This window comes from Tachyglossus aculeatus, chromosome X2 (genome assembly GCF_015852505.1).
Source record: "Tachyglossus aculeatus isolate mTacAcu1 chromosome X2, mTacAcu1.pri, whole genome shotgun sequence".
Taxonomy (NCBI): domain Eukaryota; kingdom Metazoa; phylum Chordata; class Mammalia; order Monotremata; family Tachyglossidae; genus Tachyglossus; species Tachyglossus aculeatus.
In genome coordinates this window covers 927439-944468 of record NC_052100.1, presented here as the reverse complement: position 1 = coordinate 944468, position 17030 = coordinate 927439, and the positions used below count along the sequence as shown (strand labels likewise).

The window sequence follows — 17030 nt, the reverse complement described above, 5'->3', positions numbered from 1 at the left end:
TATGTACTGAGCGCTTATGTGTGTGCAGAGCGCTGTATTAACAGCTTGAGAGAGTACCTTATGACAATTAGTAAACCTGATAAGTGCCCACATTGAGCTGATTTTGTTGCTGAATTGTACTTCCCAAGCAATTAGTACAGTGCTCTGCACACAGTAAGCCCTCAGTAGATACGATTGAGTGAATGAATGAAAGGTTATCAATCGGTGGTATTTACTGAGCGTTTGCTGTGTGTGCAGAGGTACTAAGAGTTTAGACCCTTGTTAGGCACGATGTATGCCACAACGAGCTTATCAATGGTATTTATTGAGCGCTTACTGTGTGCAAAGCACTATACCAAGCTCTTGAGAGAGTACAACAGCTGGTAGACACATTGCATGCCCATAATGACCTTATCAATGATCTTTACTGAGCGCTTACTGCGCACAAAGCACTGTATGAAACACTTGAGCACAGCGTGTGGCTCAGTGGAAAGAGCCTGGGCTTTGGAGTCAGAGGTCATGAGTTCAAATGCCGGCTCTGCTGACTGTCAGCTGTGCGACTTTGGCAAGTTACTTAACTGCTCTGTGCCTGTTACCTCATCTGTAAAATGGGAATTAAAACCGTGAGCCCCCTGTGGGACAACCTGATCACCTTGTAACCTCCCCAGCGCTTAGAACAGTGCTTTGCACAAAGTAAGCGCTTAACAAATACCATTATTATTATTGCAATACAACAGTAGACACGTTCCCTGCCCACAAGGATCTTACAGTCCAGAGGGTTTCTAACCTCTGATGCCTGGGCAGCTCCACCCCAGCAACCCAGTATGGTGTGCTGCATATGGGAGGCGTTCAGTACAGTGATGTGTGCTCTGTGCACGGAAGATGGCCCCACCAGTGACGGAGGCGGGTGGACCCGACCCCCAGTGACCCAGGAGAAGCCCCTCGGCCCACCCCTGGTGCTGAGAAATAGGGGGTCTTATACCCCGATGGAAAAGCGGCCCCTGGGGAGTGGGGGGCAGTGTCAGCCGGCTGGGGGACAGCTTTTAGACTGTGAGCCCACTGTTGGGTAGGGACTGTCTCTATATGTTGCCAATTTGTACTTCCCAGGCGCTTAGTACAGTGCTCTGCACATAGCGCTCAATAAATACAGTTGATGATGATGACAACCCGTGGTCTTGAGGGGCCTGAGGACCAAAGAATGGGCCCCTTGGGCATTTCCCTGGCCACCTGGGATGTCTGTCACCTCTCATCCTTGGAGAGGAACAGTGTGCCGGATGCCTCCTCAGCATCTGCCAACTTGTACTTCCCAAGCGCTTAGTACAGTGCTCTGCACACAGTAAGCGCTCAATAAATACGATTGATGATGATGATGATCTGCCTGTGGGGTTGGGGGCCGGGGAGAGGCTATCCCACTGCCCTGGCTCTCCCCAGTACGGACCATCCCGCACCCCTGGCCGTCCCCATTCCAGGTGTAGCTGATAGACGTCGGGCCCGGGAGGCAAAAGCTCACGGGTTGTAATCCCGGCTCCGCCAACTGTCTGCCGTGTGACCTTGGGTAAGTCACTTCACTTCCCTGGGCCTCCTCTGTAAAATGGGGAATTAAGGCTGTGAAGCCCCCATGTGGGACAGGGACCGTATCCAGCCTTGTATCTACCCCAGCGCTTAGAGCAGTACTTGGCACGTCGTAAGCGCTTAACAAATACCATCATTAATTTAGTCATTTAGACTGTGAGCCCACTGTTGGGTAGGGACTGTATATGTCGCCAATTTGTACTTCCCAAGCGCTTAGTACAGTGCTCTGCACACAGCGCTCAATAAATACAATTGATGATGATTAATGTTATTAGGGACTGACTAGCCAACGACCCCCCGGCCTTCCCTCCCTCCCTCAGTGACCCAACACGGACCATCCCACACCGCCGACTGTCCCCTCTCCGTCCCTGACTCTGGGAGCAGAGAGACACCAAGGAATGGGGGTGTGGGGGGACGAAGATGGGAGGAAGGACGCGACCTTGTCCTGGAGTGACCTCGACTGGCCGCATTTGAGGCCCAAGCCCTAAAGGAGAAGCCGGGGAAGACTGTGGCCCCCCACCCCTGACCTGTTCTCAGGGGGTCTGGCCCGCCCCCTCCTCCCAGGCCCGGGGGTCGGGGGGCAAGTGGAGGGTTTCGCAGGCGCCCAGACCCTGTGCGCAGCGCTCAGCCGGCCTCAGCAGAATGGAGAGCCACTGTTCGTCCATTCATTCGGTCACATTTATTGAGCACTTACTGTGCGCAGAGCACTGTACTAAGCACTTGGATAGTACAACTCAACAACCAACAGGCAGTCCCTACCCAACAACGGGCCCACAGTCTAGAAAGGGGGATACGGACAACAAAACCAAACAAGTAAACAGGCATCAATAGGAATAAATGGAATTATAGATACATACACGACATTAATAAAATGAATGGAATTGTAGATGTGTATGTATACATGTATACATATACGTGTACAGGCCTTCCCAGACTGAGCCCCCTCCACATCCCCCCCGCCTTTCCTCCTTCCCCTCCCCACAGCACCTGTATATATGTGTGTACATATTTTTTACTCTATTTATTTTATTTGTACATATCCATTCTATTTATTTTATTTTGTCAGTATGTTTGGTTTTGTTCTCTGTCTCCCCCTTTTAGACTGTGAGCCCACTGTTGGGTAGGGACTGTCTCTATATGTTGCCAATTTGTACTTCCCAAGCGCTTAGTACAGTGCTCGGCACATAGTAAGCACTCAATAAATACGATTGATGATGATGATGATATGTATATATGTTTGTACGTATTTATTACTCTATTTTATTGGTACATATTTATTCTGTTTTTTTATTTTGTTAATATGTTTTGTTTTGTCGTCTGTCTCCCCCTTCTAGACTGTGAGCCCGCTGTTGGGTAGGGACCGTCTCTAGATGTTGCCGACTTGGACTTCCCAAGCGCTTAGTACAGTGCTCAGCACACAGTAAGCGCTCAATAAATACGATTGAATGAATGAATGAATGAATGAATGTGGGGCGGGAAGAGGGGTAGAGCAGAGGGGGGGAGCTTACTGCGCGTGAGGGCTTACTGGATAAAGAGCACTGTACTAAGCGTTTGGGAGAGTACAAAAGAACAGCAAACTCCACCTCCTCCTCCTCTCCCTTCTCCCCGTCCCTCCTTTCTCCCTACCACCTTTTTAGACAGAGACCCGAGAGCCAAACAGCGAGAATCATAAGCGCTTAGTACAGTGCTCTGCACACAATAAGCGCTCAATAAATACGATTGAATGAATGAATAAGCCCCTAACGTTCATTCATTCATTCACTGGAAGCTCCTTGTTGGGGGGGAACTTGTCTACAAAATCTGTTGTAGTCTCCCAAGCGCTTAGTATAGTCACTTCTCTGGGCCACAGGTGCCTCATCTGTAAAATGGGGATGAAGATTGAGCCCCATGTGGGGCAGAGATTGTCATTCATTCATTTATTACGTGCCCCGGCGCTTAGTACAGTGCCTGACACATAATAAGCGTTTAACAAAATACCAAAAAAGTGGTCACCCAACTTCTCTGTATCTCGTCTTCCTGAACTGTAAAGTGGGGATTCAATCCCTGTTCATTCATTCATTCGATCGTATTTATTGAGCCCTTACTATGTGCAGAGCACTGTACTAAGCGCTGGGGAAGTCCAAATTGGCAACATATAGAGGCGGTCCCTACCCAACAAGAGGCTCACAGTCTAGAAGGGAGAGACGGCAAAACATGTAGACAGGTGTCAAAACCGTCAGAACAAATAGAATTAAAGCTATGTCATCCATATATCTTGTATATATGTTTGTACGTATTTATTCCTCTATTTATTTTACTTGTACATGTCTATTCTATTTATTTTATTTTGTTAATATGTTTGGGTTTGTTCTCTGTCTCCCCTTTCTAGACTGTGAGCCCACTGTTGGGTAGGGACCGTCTCTATATGTTGCCAACTTGTACTTCCCAGGCGCTTAGTCCAGTGCCCTGCACACAGTAAGCGCTCAATAAATACGATTGATTGATTAATATATCCATCCATTCATTCATTCAATCGTATTTGCTGAGCGCTTAGTGTGTGCAGAGCCCTGTATTAAGCGCTTAGAAAGTATAGTTCGGCAACAGAAAGAATTCCTACCCAACACCGGGCTCAGAATGAGGAGGTGATGACCTTGTATCCATCCCAGCTGTTATAACAGTGCTTGGCACATAGGAAGCGCTTAATAAATACCAACATGATTATTTTTAGACTGTGAGCCCACTGTTGAGTAGGGACCGTCTCTATATGTTGCCAACTTGTGCTTCCCAAGCGCTTAGTACAGTGCTCTGCACACAGTAAGCGCTCAATAAATACGATTGATTGATTGATTGATTTTGAAAATACCAGTTATTAGCTGGGAGAGGCGGTGGACGAGGGCGCAGCGCCACCTGGCGGTCATTCAGTCACTCATCCAATCATTCAGTCATTCATTCAATCATTCATTCATTCAGTCGTATTTATTGAACGCTTACTGTGTGCAGAGCACTGTACTAAGCGCCTGGGAAGTCCAAGTTGGCAACATATAGAGACGGTCCCTACCCAACAGCGGGCTCACAGTCCGGGGGGGGGGAGGGACAGACAACAAAACAAAACATATTAATAAAATAAATAGAATAAGTATGTGCAAGTAAAATAGAGTAATAAATCTGTGCAAACATATATACAGGTGCTGTGGGGAGGGGAAGGAGGTGAGGGGGAGAGGAAGGAAGGGGCTGAGTGTGGGAAGGCCTCCTGGAGGAGGTGAGCTCTCAGTAGGGCTTTGAAGGGAGGAAGAGAGCTAGCTTGGCGGACGTGAGAAGCAGCGTGGCTCAGTGACAAGAGCCCGGGCTTTGGAGTCAGAGGTCATGGGTTCGAATCCCGACTCCGCCACACGTCTGCTGTGTGACCTTGGGCAAGTCACGTAAATTCTCAGAGCCTCAGTTCCCCTATCTGTAAAGTGGGGGTGGAGACTGTGAGCCCCACGTGGGACACCTTGATCACCTTGTATCCCCCCCCCCCAGCGCTTAGAGCAGTGCTTTGCACATAGTAAGCGCTTAACAAATATCATCATCATCATGTGCGGAGGGAGGGCATTCCAGGCCAGGGGGAATCTGGGGGGGTGGCACCTCCGAATCCCGCGGGGAAGAGGGCGGTTCCAGTTGTGGTGGGGGATCGGGATCCCCCTTCTCCTCCCCAGAGGAATTCTTCCCCGGGGAGAGACTGTACAAGATGCCTTCGATGACCGAAAACGCCATCTCGCTCCCACCTGCTGCTAGCAACCAGTAGTATCCTCTGAGTGCCTCTGTGCTAAACGCCAAGGAGAGTCCAATAGTCTTTATCGAGCGCTTACTATGTAAGAAGCAGCGTGGCTGAGTGGAAAGAGCCCGGGCTTGGGAGTCTGAGGTCACGGGTTCTAAATCCGGCACCGCCACTCGTCAGCTGTATGACTTCGGGCAAGTCACTTACTTGCTCGGTGCCTCAGTTACCTCACCTGGAAAATGGGGATTAAGATTGCGAGCCCCATGTGGGACAACCTGATGATCTTGTATCTTCCCCAGTGTGCAGAACAGTGCTTGGCACAGAGTAAGCGCTTAACAAATACCATTATTGTTAGTAGACCCCGTCCCTGATCCTCGAAGAGCTTACAGTTCTAGACTGTGAGCCCGCTGTTGGGTAGGCACCGTCTCTATATGTTGCCAACTTGTATTTCCCAAGCGCTTAGTACAGTGCTCTGCACACGGTAAGCACTCAATAAATCCGATTGAATGAAAATTTAGGCAATGGTAGTCGTAGGAGTAATGCTATTTACTCAGTGCCTACCGTAATAACTGTTGGAGAAGACTTTTGCGAATACCGTGGACTGCTCGAAAGATAAATGGATTTTGGAGCAAATTAAACCCAAGTGGTCTTTGGAAGGCCAAATGACTCAACTTAGATTAGCAGCATGGCCCAGTGGAAAGAGCACGGGCTTTGGAGTCAGAGGTCATGGGTTCAAATCCCGGCTCCGCCAACTGTCAGCTGTGTCACTTTGGGAAAGTCACTTCACTTCTCTTACCTCCTTCACTTCACTTCTCTTACCTCTTACCTCCTCCATCTAACCTCCCTCCCTTCCCCACAGCACCTGTATATATGTATATATGTTTGTACATATTAATTAATTTACTTATTTATTTTACTTGTACATATCTATTCTATTTATTTTATTTTGTTAGTATGTTTGGTTTTGTTCTCTGTCTCCCCCTTTTAGACTGTGAGCCCACTGTTGGGTAGGGACTGTCTCTAGATGTTGCCAACTTGTACTTCCCAAGCGCTTAGTACAGTGCTCTGCACACAGTAAGCGCTCAATAAATATGATTGATTGATTGATTCTCTGGGCCCCAGTGACCTCATCTGTAAAATGGGGATTAAAACTGTGAGCCCCGTGCGGGACAACCTGATCACCTTGTATCCCCTCCAGCGCTTAGAGCAGTGCTTTGTACATAGTAAGCGCTTAACAAATACCATTATTATTATTAGCATGTTTTGGACACCTAATCAGGAGGACTAATTCTCTGGAGAAGGCACTGATGCTAGGAAAAGTCCAGGGAAAATGTGGAAGAGGCAGACCAGCAGCTAGACGGAGAGAGACCATAATAATGATAACAGAAGACCCACGGGGATTTTGCCAACTTGTACTTCCCAAGCGCTTAGTACAGTGCTCTACACACAGTAAGCGCTCAATAAATACGATTGAACGAACGAATGAATACCGTGAGCCTCCCGTGAGACAGTCTGATCACCTTGTAACCTCCCCCAGCGCTTAGAACAGTGCTTTGCACATAGTAAGCGCTTAATAAATGCCATTATTATTATTATTATTAAAAGGGTTGCGGATTATGGCAGAGGACAGGACGTCCTGGAGAAAGTATGTCCATAGTACAGTGCCCTGTACACAATAAGCACTCAATAAATACAATTGAATGAGTGAATGAAATGCATGGAGTTGCCATGAGTTGGAAATGACTCGATAGTACTTAATAATAGTAACTGTAATAATGGTAATAAATGTGATATTTGTTAAGCGCTTATTGTATGTCGAGCACTATAATAATAATAATGGTATTTGTTAAGCGCTTACTATACTAAGCGCTGGGGTAGTTACAAGATAATCAGGTCCCACATGGGGCTCAGGTCCCCCTTTTAGACTGTGAGCCCACTGTTGGGTAGGGACTGTCTCTATGAGTTGCCAATTTGTACTTCCCAAGCGCTTAGTACAGTGCTCTGCACACAGTAAGCGCTCAATAAATACGATTGATGATGATGATGATGTGAGCCCACTGTTGGGTAGGGACTGTCTCTATATGTTGCCAATTTGTACTTCCCAAGCGCTTAGTACAGTGCTCTGCACATAGTAAGCGCTCAATAAATACGATTGATGATGATGATGATGTGAGCCCACTGTTGGGTAGGGACTGTCTCTATATGTTGCCAATTTGTACTACCCAAGCGCTTAGTACAGTGCTCTGCACACAGTAAGCGCTCAATAAATACGATTGATGATGATGATGGTCCAAGTAGAAGGGAGAGCAGGCCTCGAGTCCCCATTTTGCAGAGGAGGGAACTGGGGGGGCACAGAGAAGTTAAGCGACTTGCCCAGGGCCACACAGCAGGCAAGTGGCAGAACTGGGATTAGAACCCAGGTCCTCTGAGTCCGTGGCCCGGGTTCTTTTTACTAGGCCATGCTGATTTTCTATGTACTAAGCAGCGGCAACACAAATAGATGAGAAGTAGACGGGGTCCTGGGCCCCAAGGAGGGGCTGTATCTTCCACAGAGCCCGTCATCATCATCATCAATCGTATTTATTGAGCGCTTACTATGTGCAGAGCACTGTACTAAGCGCTTGGGAAGTACAAATTGGCAACATATAGAGACAGTCCCTACCCAACAGTGGGCTCACGGTCTAAAAGGGGAAGCCCTAGGGACGAGGAGCAGGAGGAGGAAGAAAAGGAAGGGAATAATAATGATGGCATTTGTTAAGCGCTTACTATGTGCCAAGCACTGTTCTAAGCGCTGGGGGGATACAAGGTGATCAGGTTGTCCCACACGGGGCTCACGGTCTTCATCCCCATTTTACAGATGAGGGAACTGAGGCTTCTGAGGAGAAGCGGCGTCTAGTTGGATAAAACCCAGCGCCTGGGAGCCCGAGTCCTGCATTTGCTTGCTGCGTGATCTGGGGCCAGTCACCCCACTTCTCCCGGCCTCAGTTTCCTCAACTGCCAAAAGGGGATCCAGTTCCGGTTCTCCCTCCTACTTAGACGGCGAATCCCGCTTGAGACGCGGACGGGATCCGGCCTGATTAACTTGTGCCTACCCAGAGCGTAGAGCAGCGCTTGACACATAGTAGCGTGGCTCAGTGGAAAGAGCCCGGGCTTGGGTTCGAATCCCGACTCCGCCACGTGTCTGCTGTGTGACCTTGGGCAAGTCACTTAACTTCTCTGAGCCTCAGTTCCCTCACCTGTAAAATGGGGATGAAGACTGGGAACCCCGCGTGGGCCAACCTGATAATCTTGTATCCCCCCGGCGCTTAGAACAGTGCTTTGCACATAGTAAGCGCTTAACAAATGCCATCATTTTTATGTCTCCCCCCTTTTAGACTGTGAGCCCACTGTTGGGTAGGGACTGTCTCTATACGTTGCCAATTTGTACTTCCCAAGCGCTTAGTACAGTGCTCTGCACATAGTAAGCGCTCAATAAATACGATTGATGATGATAGTAAGCGCCTAACAAATGCCATTTATTTAAAAAAAAGGAGGAGGGAGAGGAGCAGTGTGGGGTCGCGGGAGAGCCGGCCCACAAGGCTCGCTTGCTTCCGATTCCCCTATCTGCCATCGAGGCTCTCGTCGGCCCGCGTTGGTTAGCTTCCCCGGGTGTCAGTGTGCCCCACTGTGAAATGGGGAGATTTCTTGTACCACCTCATCTTCTCTCCCTAACGGGGCTCGGGACCTCGTTCTCGCCTGTCCCACCATCGACCCCCGGCCCACGTCATCCCCCGGGCCTGGAATGCCCCCAATCCCTCTGCCCCTCCGCCAAGCTCGCTCTCTTCCTCCCTTCAAGGCCCTGCTGAGAGCTCACCTCCTCCAGGAGGCCTTCCCACACTGAGCCCCTTCCTTCCTCTCCCCCTCGTCCCCCTCTCCATCCCCCCCATCTTACCTCCTTCCCTTCCCCACAGCACCTGTATATATGTATATACGTTTGTACATATTTATTACTCTATTTTATTTGTACATATCTATTCTATTTATTTTATTTTGTTAGTACGTTTGGTTTTGTTCTCTGTCTCCCCCTTTTAGACTGTGAGCCCACTGTTGGGTAGGGACTGTCTCTAGATGTTGCCAATTTGTACTTCCCAAGCGCTTAGTACGGTGCTCTGCACACAGTAAGCGCTCAATAAATACAATTGATGATGATGATGTTTGGTTTTGTTCTCTGTCTCCCCCTTTTAGACTGTGAGCCCACTGTTGGGTAGGGACTGTCTCTAGATGTTGCCAATTTGTACTTCCCAAGCGCTTAGTACAGTGCTCTGCACATAGTAAGCGCTCAATAAATACGATTGATGATGATGTTATCCCTAGTCTCCTCCAGCAATGGACGCCTCTCCCCTCGGGCTCCCGAAGGTCGGGCTGGGGGGCAGCGTGGGTTCTAATCCTGGCTCTGCCACTTGGCTGCTGTGTGACCTGTATATATGTATATATGTTTGTACATATTTATTACTCTATTTATTTATTTATTTTACTTGTACATATCTATTCTGTTTATTTTATTTTGTTAGTACGTTTGGTTTTGTTCTCTGTCTCCCCCTTTTAGACTGTGAGCCCACTGGTGGGTAGGGACTGTCTCTATGTGCTGCCAATTTGTACTTCTCAAGCGGTTAGTACAGTGCTCTGCACACAGTAAGCGCTCAATAAATACGATTGATGATGATGATGATGACCTTGGACAGGTCTCTTCACTTCTCTGTGCCTCACTCACCTCATCTGTAAAATGGGGATTGAGAACGTGAGCCCCATGTGGGACAGAGACTGTGTCCAACTTGATTCGCCTGTATCCGCCCCAGTGATTAGTACAGTGCCTGGCACACAGTAAGCGCTTAAGAAATACTACAGTTACTATTATTGTGGTTACTGTTATTACCCACGGAACACGGCTCAGTGGAAAGAGCGCGGGCTTTGGAGTCAGAGGTCATGGGTTCGAATCCCGACTCCGCCGCATGTCAGCTTTGTGATCTTGGGCAAGTCACTTCACTTCTCTGGGCCTCCGTTGCCTCATCTGTAAAATGGGGATGAAGACTGTGAGCCCCACGTGGGACAACCTGATCATCCTGTATCCTCCCCAGCGCTTAGAACAGTGCTTTGCACATAGTAAGCGCTTAACAAATGCCAATTATTATTATTATTATTATTATTATTATTATTATTATTATTATCACCCCAGCCGTGGTTCCGGCGATGTTCTTTGGGAAGGCTTGAGGGTCCCAGGGCCCACGGGCGTCCTTCCCTAACAGGGCAAGCTGTCCGCAGCCGGGGGCCACAGGGACCAGCTCACCAGGGAAGCAGCGTGGCTCAGTGGAAAGAGCCCGGGCTTTGGAGTCCGAGGTCATGAGTTCAAATCCTGGCTCCGCCACTTGTCAGCTGTGGGACTTTGGGCAAGTCACTTCACTTCTCTGTGCCTCAGTTCCCTCATCTGTAAAATGGGGATGAAAACCGTGAGCCCCCCCCCGTGGGACAACCTGATCACCTTGTAACCTCCCCAGCGCGTAGAACAGTGCTTGGCACATAGTAAACGCTTAATAAATGCCATCATTATCGTTATTATTCCTATTGAGGTCACCGGGGCAAACGTTGATGTCAGTTGACATGGGCGGTGCCCCAGTGGGGCTTAATATGGGAACGTGTGTGTGCATTTGCGAGAGAGGTGGCGGCGGGAGGTCCGTCGATGGTCAGAGTGACGGAGAGGAAAAGGGTGATGGTAGTGACCATCCCACGGGTCGCGCTAAAAGCCACGCTCTGGTAGCGGTGACAGCGGCGGTAACAGCAACGGCAGGGAGGAGGGTGACGGCGAGAAGGGCGATGTCGGAGCTGATGGCCTCGGTGGCCCCGATGTACGGCGAGAACGGGGCCGGTGGCAGCGACACTGGATGATAGTGATGACGTAGAGGGGGTGGTGACGGAGATGGCAGTGATGGCAGTAAGGGTGAGGACGGTGACACGAGCAGTAGCTGGGCGGGCGGTGATGGTGGGGATCGGGAGGGTGGCAGTCGACCCCCATCCCGTGTCCCGCCTCCGGCGTGGGATGCCCTCCTTCCTCCAACCCGACAGACAACCACTCCCCCACTTCCTAGGGAAGCAGCGTAGCTTAATGGAAAGAGCACGGGGCTGGGAGGCAGAGGTCGTGGGTTCTTATCCCGGCTCCGCCACTCGGCAGCTGTGTGACTTTGGGCAGGTCTCTTCACTTCTCTGGGCCTCAGTTACCTCATCCGTAAAAGGGGGATTAAGACTGTGAGCCCCGCATGGGGCAACCCGATGACCTTGTATCTTCCCCAGCGTTTAGAACAGTGCTTGGCACATAGTAAGCGCCTAACAAATGGCATTATTCGTATTATTCAGATGGAAGGCCCATCTCCTCCAAGAGGCCTTCCCAGACTAAGCCCCACTTTTCTTCACCTTCCATTCCCTTCTGCGTCGCCCTGACTCGCTCCCTTTGCCCTTCCCCCGTCCCGGCCCCGCGGCCCTTATTTATCTGTGCTGATGTCCGCCTCCCCCCTCTAGACTGTCAGCTCGTTGCGGGCAGGGAATGCGTCTGTTTATTGTATTGTACTCTCCCAACCGCGCAGTCGCGTGCTCTGCGCACAGCAAGCGCTCAATAGATACGATTGAATGAATGATGGTGGCGGCGGCGATGGCAGCGAGGACGATGATGGCGGGGAGCCCCGCAAGATCCTGAGTTTTCCAAAAGCCGCTCTCCTTCGGCCCACACCCGCGGTGAGAGCGGCTGCCAGCAGGCCTGCCGGGGGGGATGGTGGGGTTGGTGGTGAGGTAGGTGCCCAAGGGAGTGGGTGCCACCCTGGGCTGCGGGCAGGGTTGACGCAGGTGCCCTGGGCGCTCAGTAGAGACCGTGGAGGGGTGGGTTGTCTCCGCCCTGTGCCCGGGTCACACGAGGCCCGAATCCCATCCCGGCCTGCCCCCTGCAAAGGGTGGCCCATGGACGGCGGGCAACGCTGGGCTGCGGTTGGCGGCCGGCCTGACCTGGGGGGCTGCCAGGATGAGGCATGCCAGGCCGGGCCCACCTGCCGGGCTGCGGACGAGGTTCGCCGACTAAAGAGAGGCAGCGTGGCCTGATGGTCAGAGCCCGGCTCTGGGAGCCGGAGGACCTGGGTTCTCCCCCCAGCTCTGCCAGTTGCTGGCCGTGCGACCGGAGGCGAGTCACTTCAGTTCTCTGCGCCGCGGTTCTCCCTCCTGCTTAGACTGTGACAGAGGGGCGTCTATCCCGGTGCGCAGAACGGTGGTTGACCCCCCCCCCAGTAAGCACTGGATAAATACCAGGAGGGAAACGGGCAGCTGGGGGGGGGCAGGGAGGGAGCGTCCCACCCAGCCCCACGGTGTCTGCCCCCTCCTGCAGGTACATCCGCACCATGTACTTGGGCATTCAGAGCCAGCGCCAGAAGGAGCACCAGCGCCGCTTCTACTGGGCAATGATGTATGAGTACGCCGACGTGAACATGCTGCGCCTGCTGGAGACATTCCTGGAGAGTGCCCCCCAGCTCGTCCTGCAGCTCTGCATCATGATCCAAAAGAACCGCGCCGACACGCTGCCCTGTGAGTACCCGCTCGCCCACCCGCCTCACCGCAGGCCCGGCGGGCAGGGACGCGGACGGGCGAGGCAGGGGTGCCGGCTCACCGGGGAGAGGCGGGGATGGAGAGGGGACCGTCTGGGGTGCCAGATGGGCCGGGCCGGGTCACCCGGGAGAGGCCGGGATGGAGCACGGAGGGTCGGAGGTGTTGGACGGTCCACGTTGGGTCACCGGAGGAGAGTCGGGGGTACCGGATGGTCCGCGCTGGGTCACCGCGGGACTGCGAGACGGCCCGTCCTGGCTCGCTCGCGGAAAGGAACGGATGGAAAGAGGAGAGTCGGGGGTGTTGGTCGGTCCACGCCGGGTCACTGGGGGAGAGTCGGGGTGTGGGTTGGCCTGTGCTGGCTCACTGGGGGAGAGGCAGGGGTGGAGAGGGGACAGTCAAGGCTGTGGGATGGTCTGTGCCGGCTCACTGGAAGCAGTGTGATTTCCGTGGTCAGCGCACAGGATTGGGCATCAGGGGCCCAGGCTCTTCTTCCAGCTCTTCCCCGGCCTCCTATGGGAACTTGAGCACTCTGGGCCTCAGTTTCTTCACCCGGAAAACGGGGACGGCAGCCTCTCTCCCTCCCGCCGTCTTACACCGTGAGCCCCTTTATTACCCTGAATCTACCCCGGCCCACAGCAGAGTGCTTGGCTCACAGTAAACACATATTCAACTTCAGGAGGGGAGGACAGTAACAGGGGCGGTCGGCGTAGGGACCCTCTTCTCCGTACCGGTCAGCAGTCCCCACTGGCCTAAACGCCCGGAGCCTCGGAAGGGCTTCGGTCGGAAACCGCAAAGGCTCGACGCGAGGGGGATTTTCTCCTGGCAAGTCTACTGGCCACGGGAGGCGGGAATGGAGTGTACAGCACCGAGAGCAGATTCGGGGAAACAGGCGGAGGAAACGGCAGGGAATCCAAACGGGATATTTGGTGATGGGCTGGAGACCCCGGGGGTCGTAGTGGACCCCAGGCCGAGTGGGGTTTCATCATTGGAAATGGCCATCGGGGCCTTTGGGAGCTTCAAGTCCAGTGATGTGGTTGTTGGTTTCGGCCGTGGGGACGATGGGTCCGGGGTTTCGGCCGTGGGGACGACGTGGCCGGAGTCCCCGGGTCCCGGCGGCGAGGACGACGGGGCCGGTCTCTCTGGTCCCAGCTGAGGGGGTGACGGGGCCGGTGTCGCCGGGTTTGGGCTTGGGGACCAGAGCCAATAAGTCCCGGGTTCCCCTTCCTTAGCGGCGCTCTGCCGACGGAGCCTAAGGGAAAATACCCCCCCACGAGCAGACCAGCCGCGAGCGGGGGCCCGTAGGAGGATTAAAAAACCACATCAGAACAAGAAATCCTGCCAACCGGCTCTCAATCCCCCAGTCCTGCAGAAGCAGCGTGGCCCAGTGGACGGAACCCGGGCCTGGGAATCCGAGGACCTGACTTGTAATCCCAGCCCCGCCACCCGTCTACTCGTGTGACCCTGGGCAAGTCACTTACGTTCTCTGGGCCTCTGTTCCCTCGTCTGTAAAATGGGGATTGAGGCCGTGGGCCCCGTGTGGGACGGGAGCACCGTGCTGGCTGCCCGCTGGCTGCCTGGTGCCGCGCTGGGCACCTGCCGGGTGCAGGGTACAGTGCTGGGCACCTGCCGGGTGCGGGGTACAGTGCTGGGCACCTGCCGGGTGTACGGCGCTGTCCTGGGTGCCCGCTGGATGCGGGGTGCTGTGCTGGGCGCCACGTGGATACCTGACGGATGCCGTGCTGGGCACCTGCTGGGTGTAGGTTGCAGAGCCGGGCACCCGCCGGATATAGGGCTCAGTGGGGGGCACCCGCCGGGTGCCGGAGGCCGTGCCGGGCACCTCCGGGGCGCGAGGCCCCAGGCCGGGCACCTGTCACGCGCGGGACGTGGTGCGGAGGGCCGCGCTGGGCCCCGGCAAGGACCCCCCCGGAGCCGGCGGCCCCCGCCCCCGCCCGGGAGGCGCGCTCACCGTGTCCTGTCGCCACCCCCCCCCCCGCCCCCCGCCCCGCAGGTGTGTCGTCGGCGACGTCGCTGGTGTCCCTGGCCTGGGTGCTGGCCTCCTACCACAAGCTGCTGCGGGACTCGAGAGACGACAAGCGGAGCCTGAGCTACCGGGGCGCCGTGGTGCACCTGTTCTGGCGGCTGTTCACCATCTCGTCGCGCGTCCTCTCCTTCGCGCTGTTCGCCTCCATCTTCCAGCTGTACTTCGGCATCTTCGTGGTGGTGCACTGGTGCGCCATGGCCTTCTGGGTCATCCACGGCGGCACCGACTTCTGCATGTCCAAGTGGGAGGAGATCCTGTTCAACATGGTGGTGGGCATCGTCTACATCTTCTGCTGGTTCAACGTCAAGGAAGGCCGGACTCGGTACCGCATGTTCGCGTACTACACGGTCGTGCTGTCGGAGAACGCGGCGCTCACGCTCCTTTGGTATTTTTACAGAAACCCCGAGACCACGGACGCGTACGCCACGCCCGCCCTGTGCGGCGTGTTCCTGAGCTTCGCGGCGGGCGTGGCGCTCATGGCCCTTTACTACGGCGTCCTGCACCCCACGGGCCCGCGGGCCTGGCCCTTCGCCAGCTCCTGCTGCGCCGAGCTGCTCTGGGGCATCCCCCTGCCTCCGGAAGCCGAGCCCCCCGCGGCCCCGCCGGCCCCGCCGGCCCCGCCCCCCGCCCCGGAGCCGGCCGAGGAGCCCGCCGCCGACACGTGCCTGCCCGTCTTCCAGGTGCGCGTGGTGGGGCCCAGCACGCCCACCGGCCGGCCCCTCCCGCCCGAGGGGCCCCTCATCAAGATCGACATGCCCCGCAAGCGCTACCCGGCCTGGGACGCCCACTTCGTGGACCGCCGCCTGCGGAGGACGATCAACGTCCTGCAGTACGTCACGCCGTCCGCCGTGGGCATCCGCTACCGCGACGGCCCGCTCCTCTACGAGCTGCTGCAGTACGAGTCTTCGCTCTGAGGCGACCGCGCGCGCGCCCGCCCGCGCGACGCGTGGGGCGGGGGGCGTGGCCGCGAAAAAGGGGCGGGGCTTATGGGCCGGGGGGCGGGGCCGGGACGCCGAGCGCCGCCCTGATTGGACGGGGGGCGGGGCCCGGAGACGGAGCGCCGCCCTGATTGGACGGGGGGCGGGGAGGGACGTAACGACGTCGTCTCTGCGGCCCACGCCGCTCGCGCGCCGACACCGCCGCCGTCCCCTGTCTCCCTCCTCGCTCCCCGGCTTCCCTCCCCGTCGCCGTCCCCTCACCCAGATAACCGTCGACGTTGTCGAAGTAAAAACAAAAAGAAAAGCCTTTTCCTTTTGGTTTTTACCCACGAGAGACAGGATTGAAACCCCCCCCCCCCCCCAGCCCCGCCACACAGCTCCGGTCCCCCGTGGGCAGGAGGAGGAGGCGCCGGCCCTCCTCCCCCTCCCCACCGGGCCCCCTCCCCGTCCCACACCCGCCCCTCGGGGGACAGACGTAACCAAACGCGAACCTGGGGGTCGCGCCTCTGCGACCCCCAAGCGTACAGATCACTTCCAGGATTGGTGCTGATTGAGAAAACAAACACACAAACGAACAGACGAAACCAACGACAACAACAACAACAACAACAAAAAAACCTTCAACTGCCTTATGTCCTTCGGTGCTGAGTTTCATTACGTACTGTCTGTCTGGCTCCTCGTGCGACGGCGTGGGACGGTGGCATTGCGGGGCGGGGGGGGGGGGGACCCAGAAACCAAACAGACCCGCCCGTCGGCGCTGGGCACGGGAGCCGATCCGGGGGCGAGCGGGCCGTCGAGGAGGGGCCGCGCCGTCCGGGTGGCGGGGACTCGGGGGATCGGCCCTCCACGAGGAGCCAGACTTAGCCCCTCGGCCCGGCCTTCCCTTCCCCCGCTGGAGAGGGGCGCCGCAGTAATAATCAAACTCAGCCGGGTGCAAAGGCGTCCCCCTCCAGCTTCACGAGGGGGTCGCAGCCGCCCCAGCGTCAACCTCGGGTTCAAGACGAATCTCCCCTCCGACTGACTCCCTTGGTGCTCCGCTCCGGGTCGCGTCCTCCGTCGTCCGGGGCCTCGTTGCGGGGAGGAGAACGGGGCGAAGGGGGGCCGACGTTGCCCTTGGGCCGCGGCCGGCGTCGGGGCTCGGCTTGGCTTC

General features: G+C 55.1%; 1 protein-coding gene across 1 annotated transcript in view; it reads left to right on the top strand.

Moving 5' to 3' along the window:
- The window catches only part of XKR6 (XK related 6), a 35515-nt gene extending 19659 nt beyond the window's left edge, over window positions 1-15856 (top strand). The window contains exons 2-3 of the mRNA XM_038771478.1: window positions 12684-12880; window positions 14910-15856. Coding sequence (XP_038627406.1) covers window positions 12684-12880; window positions 14910-15856 — 1144 coding nt within the window. The remainder of the gene's footprint in view (window positions 1-12683; window positions 12881-14909) is intronic.
- The last annotated feature ends 1174 nt before the right edge of the window (window positions 15857-17030 follow it).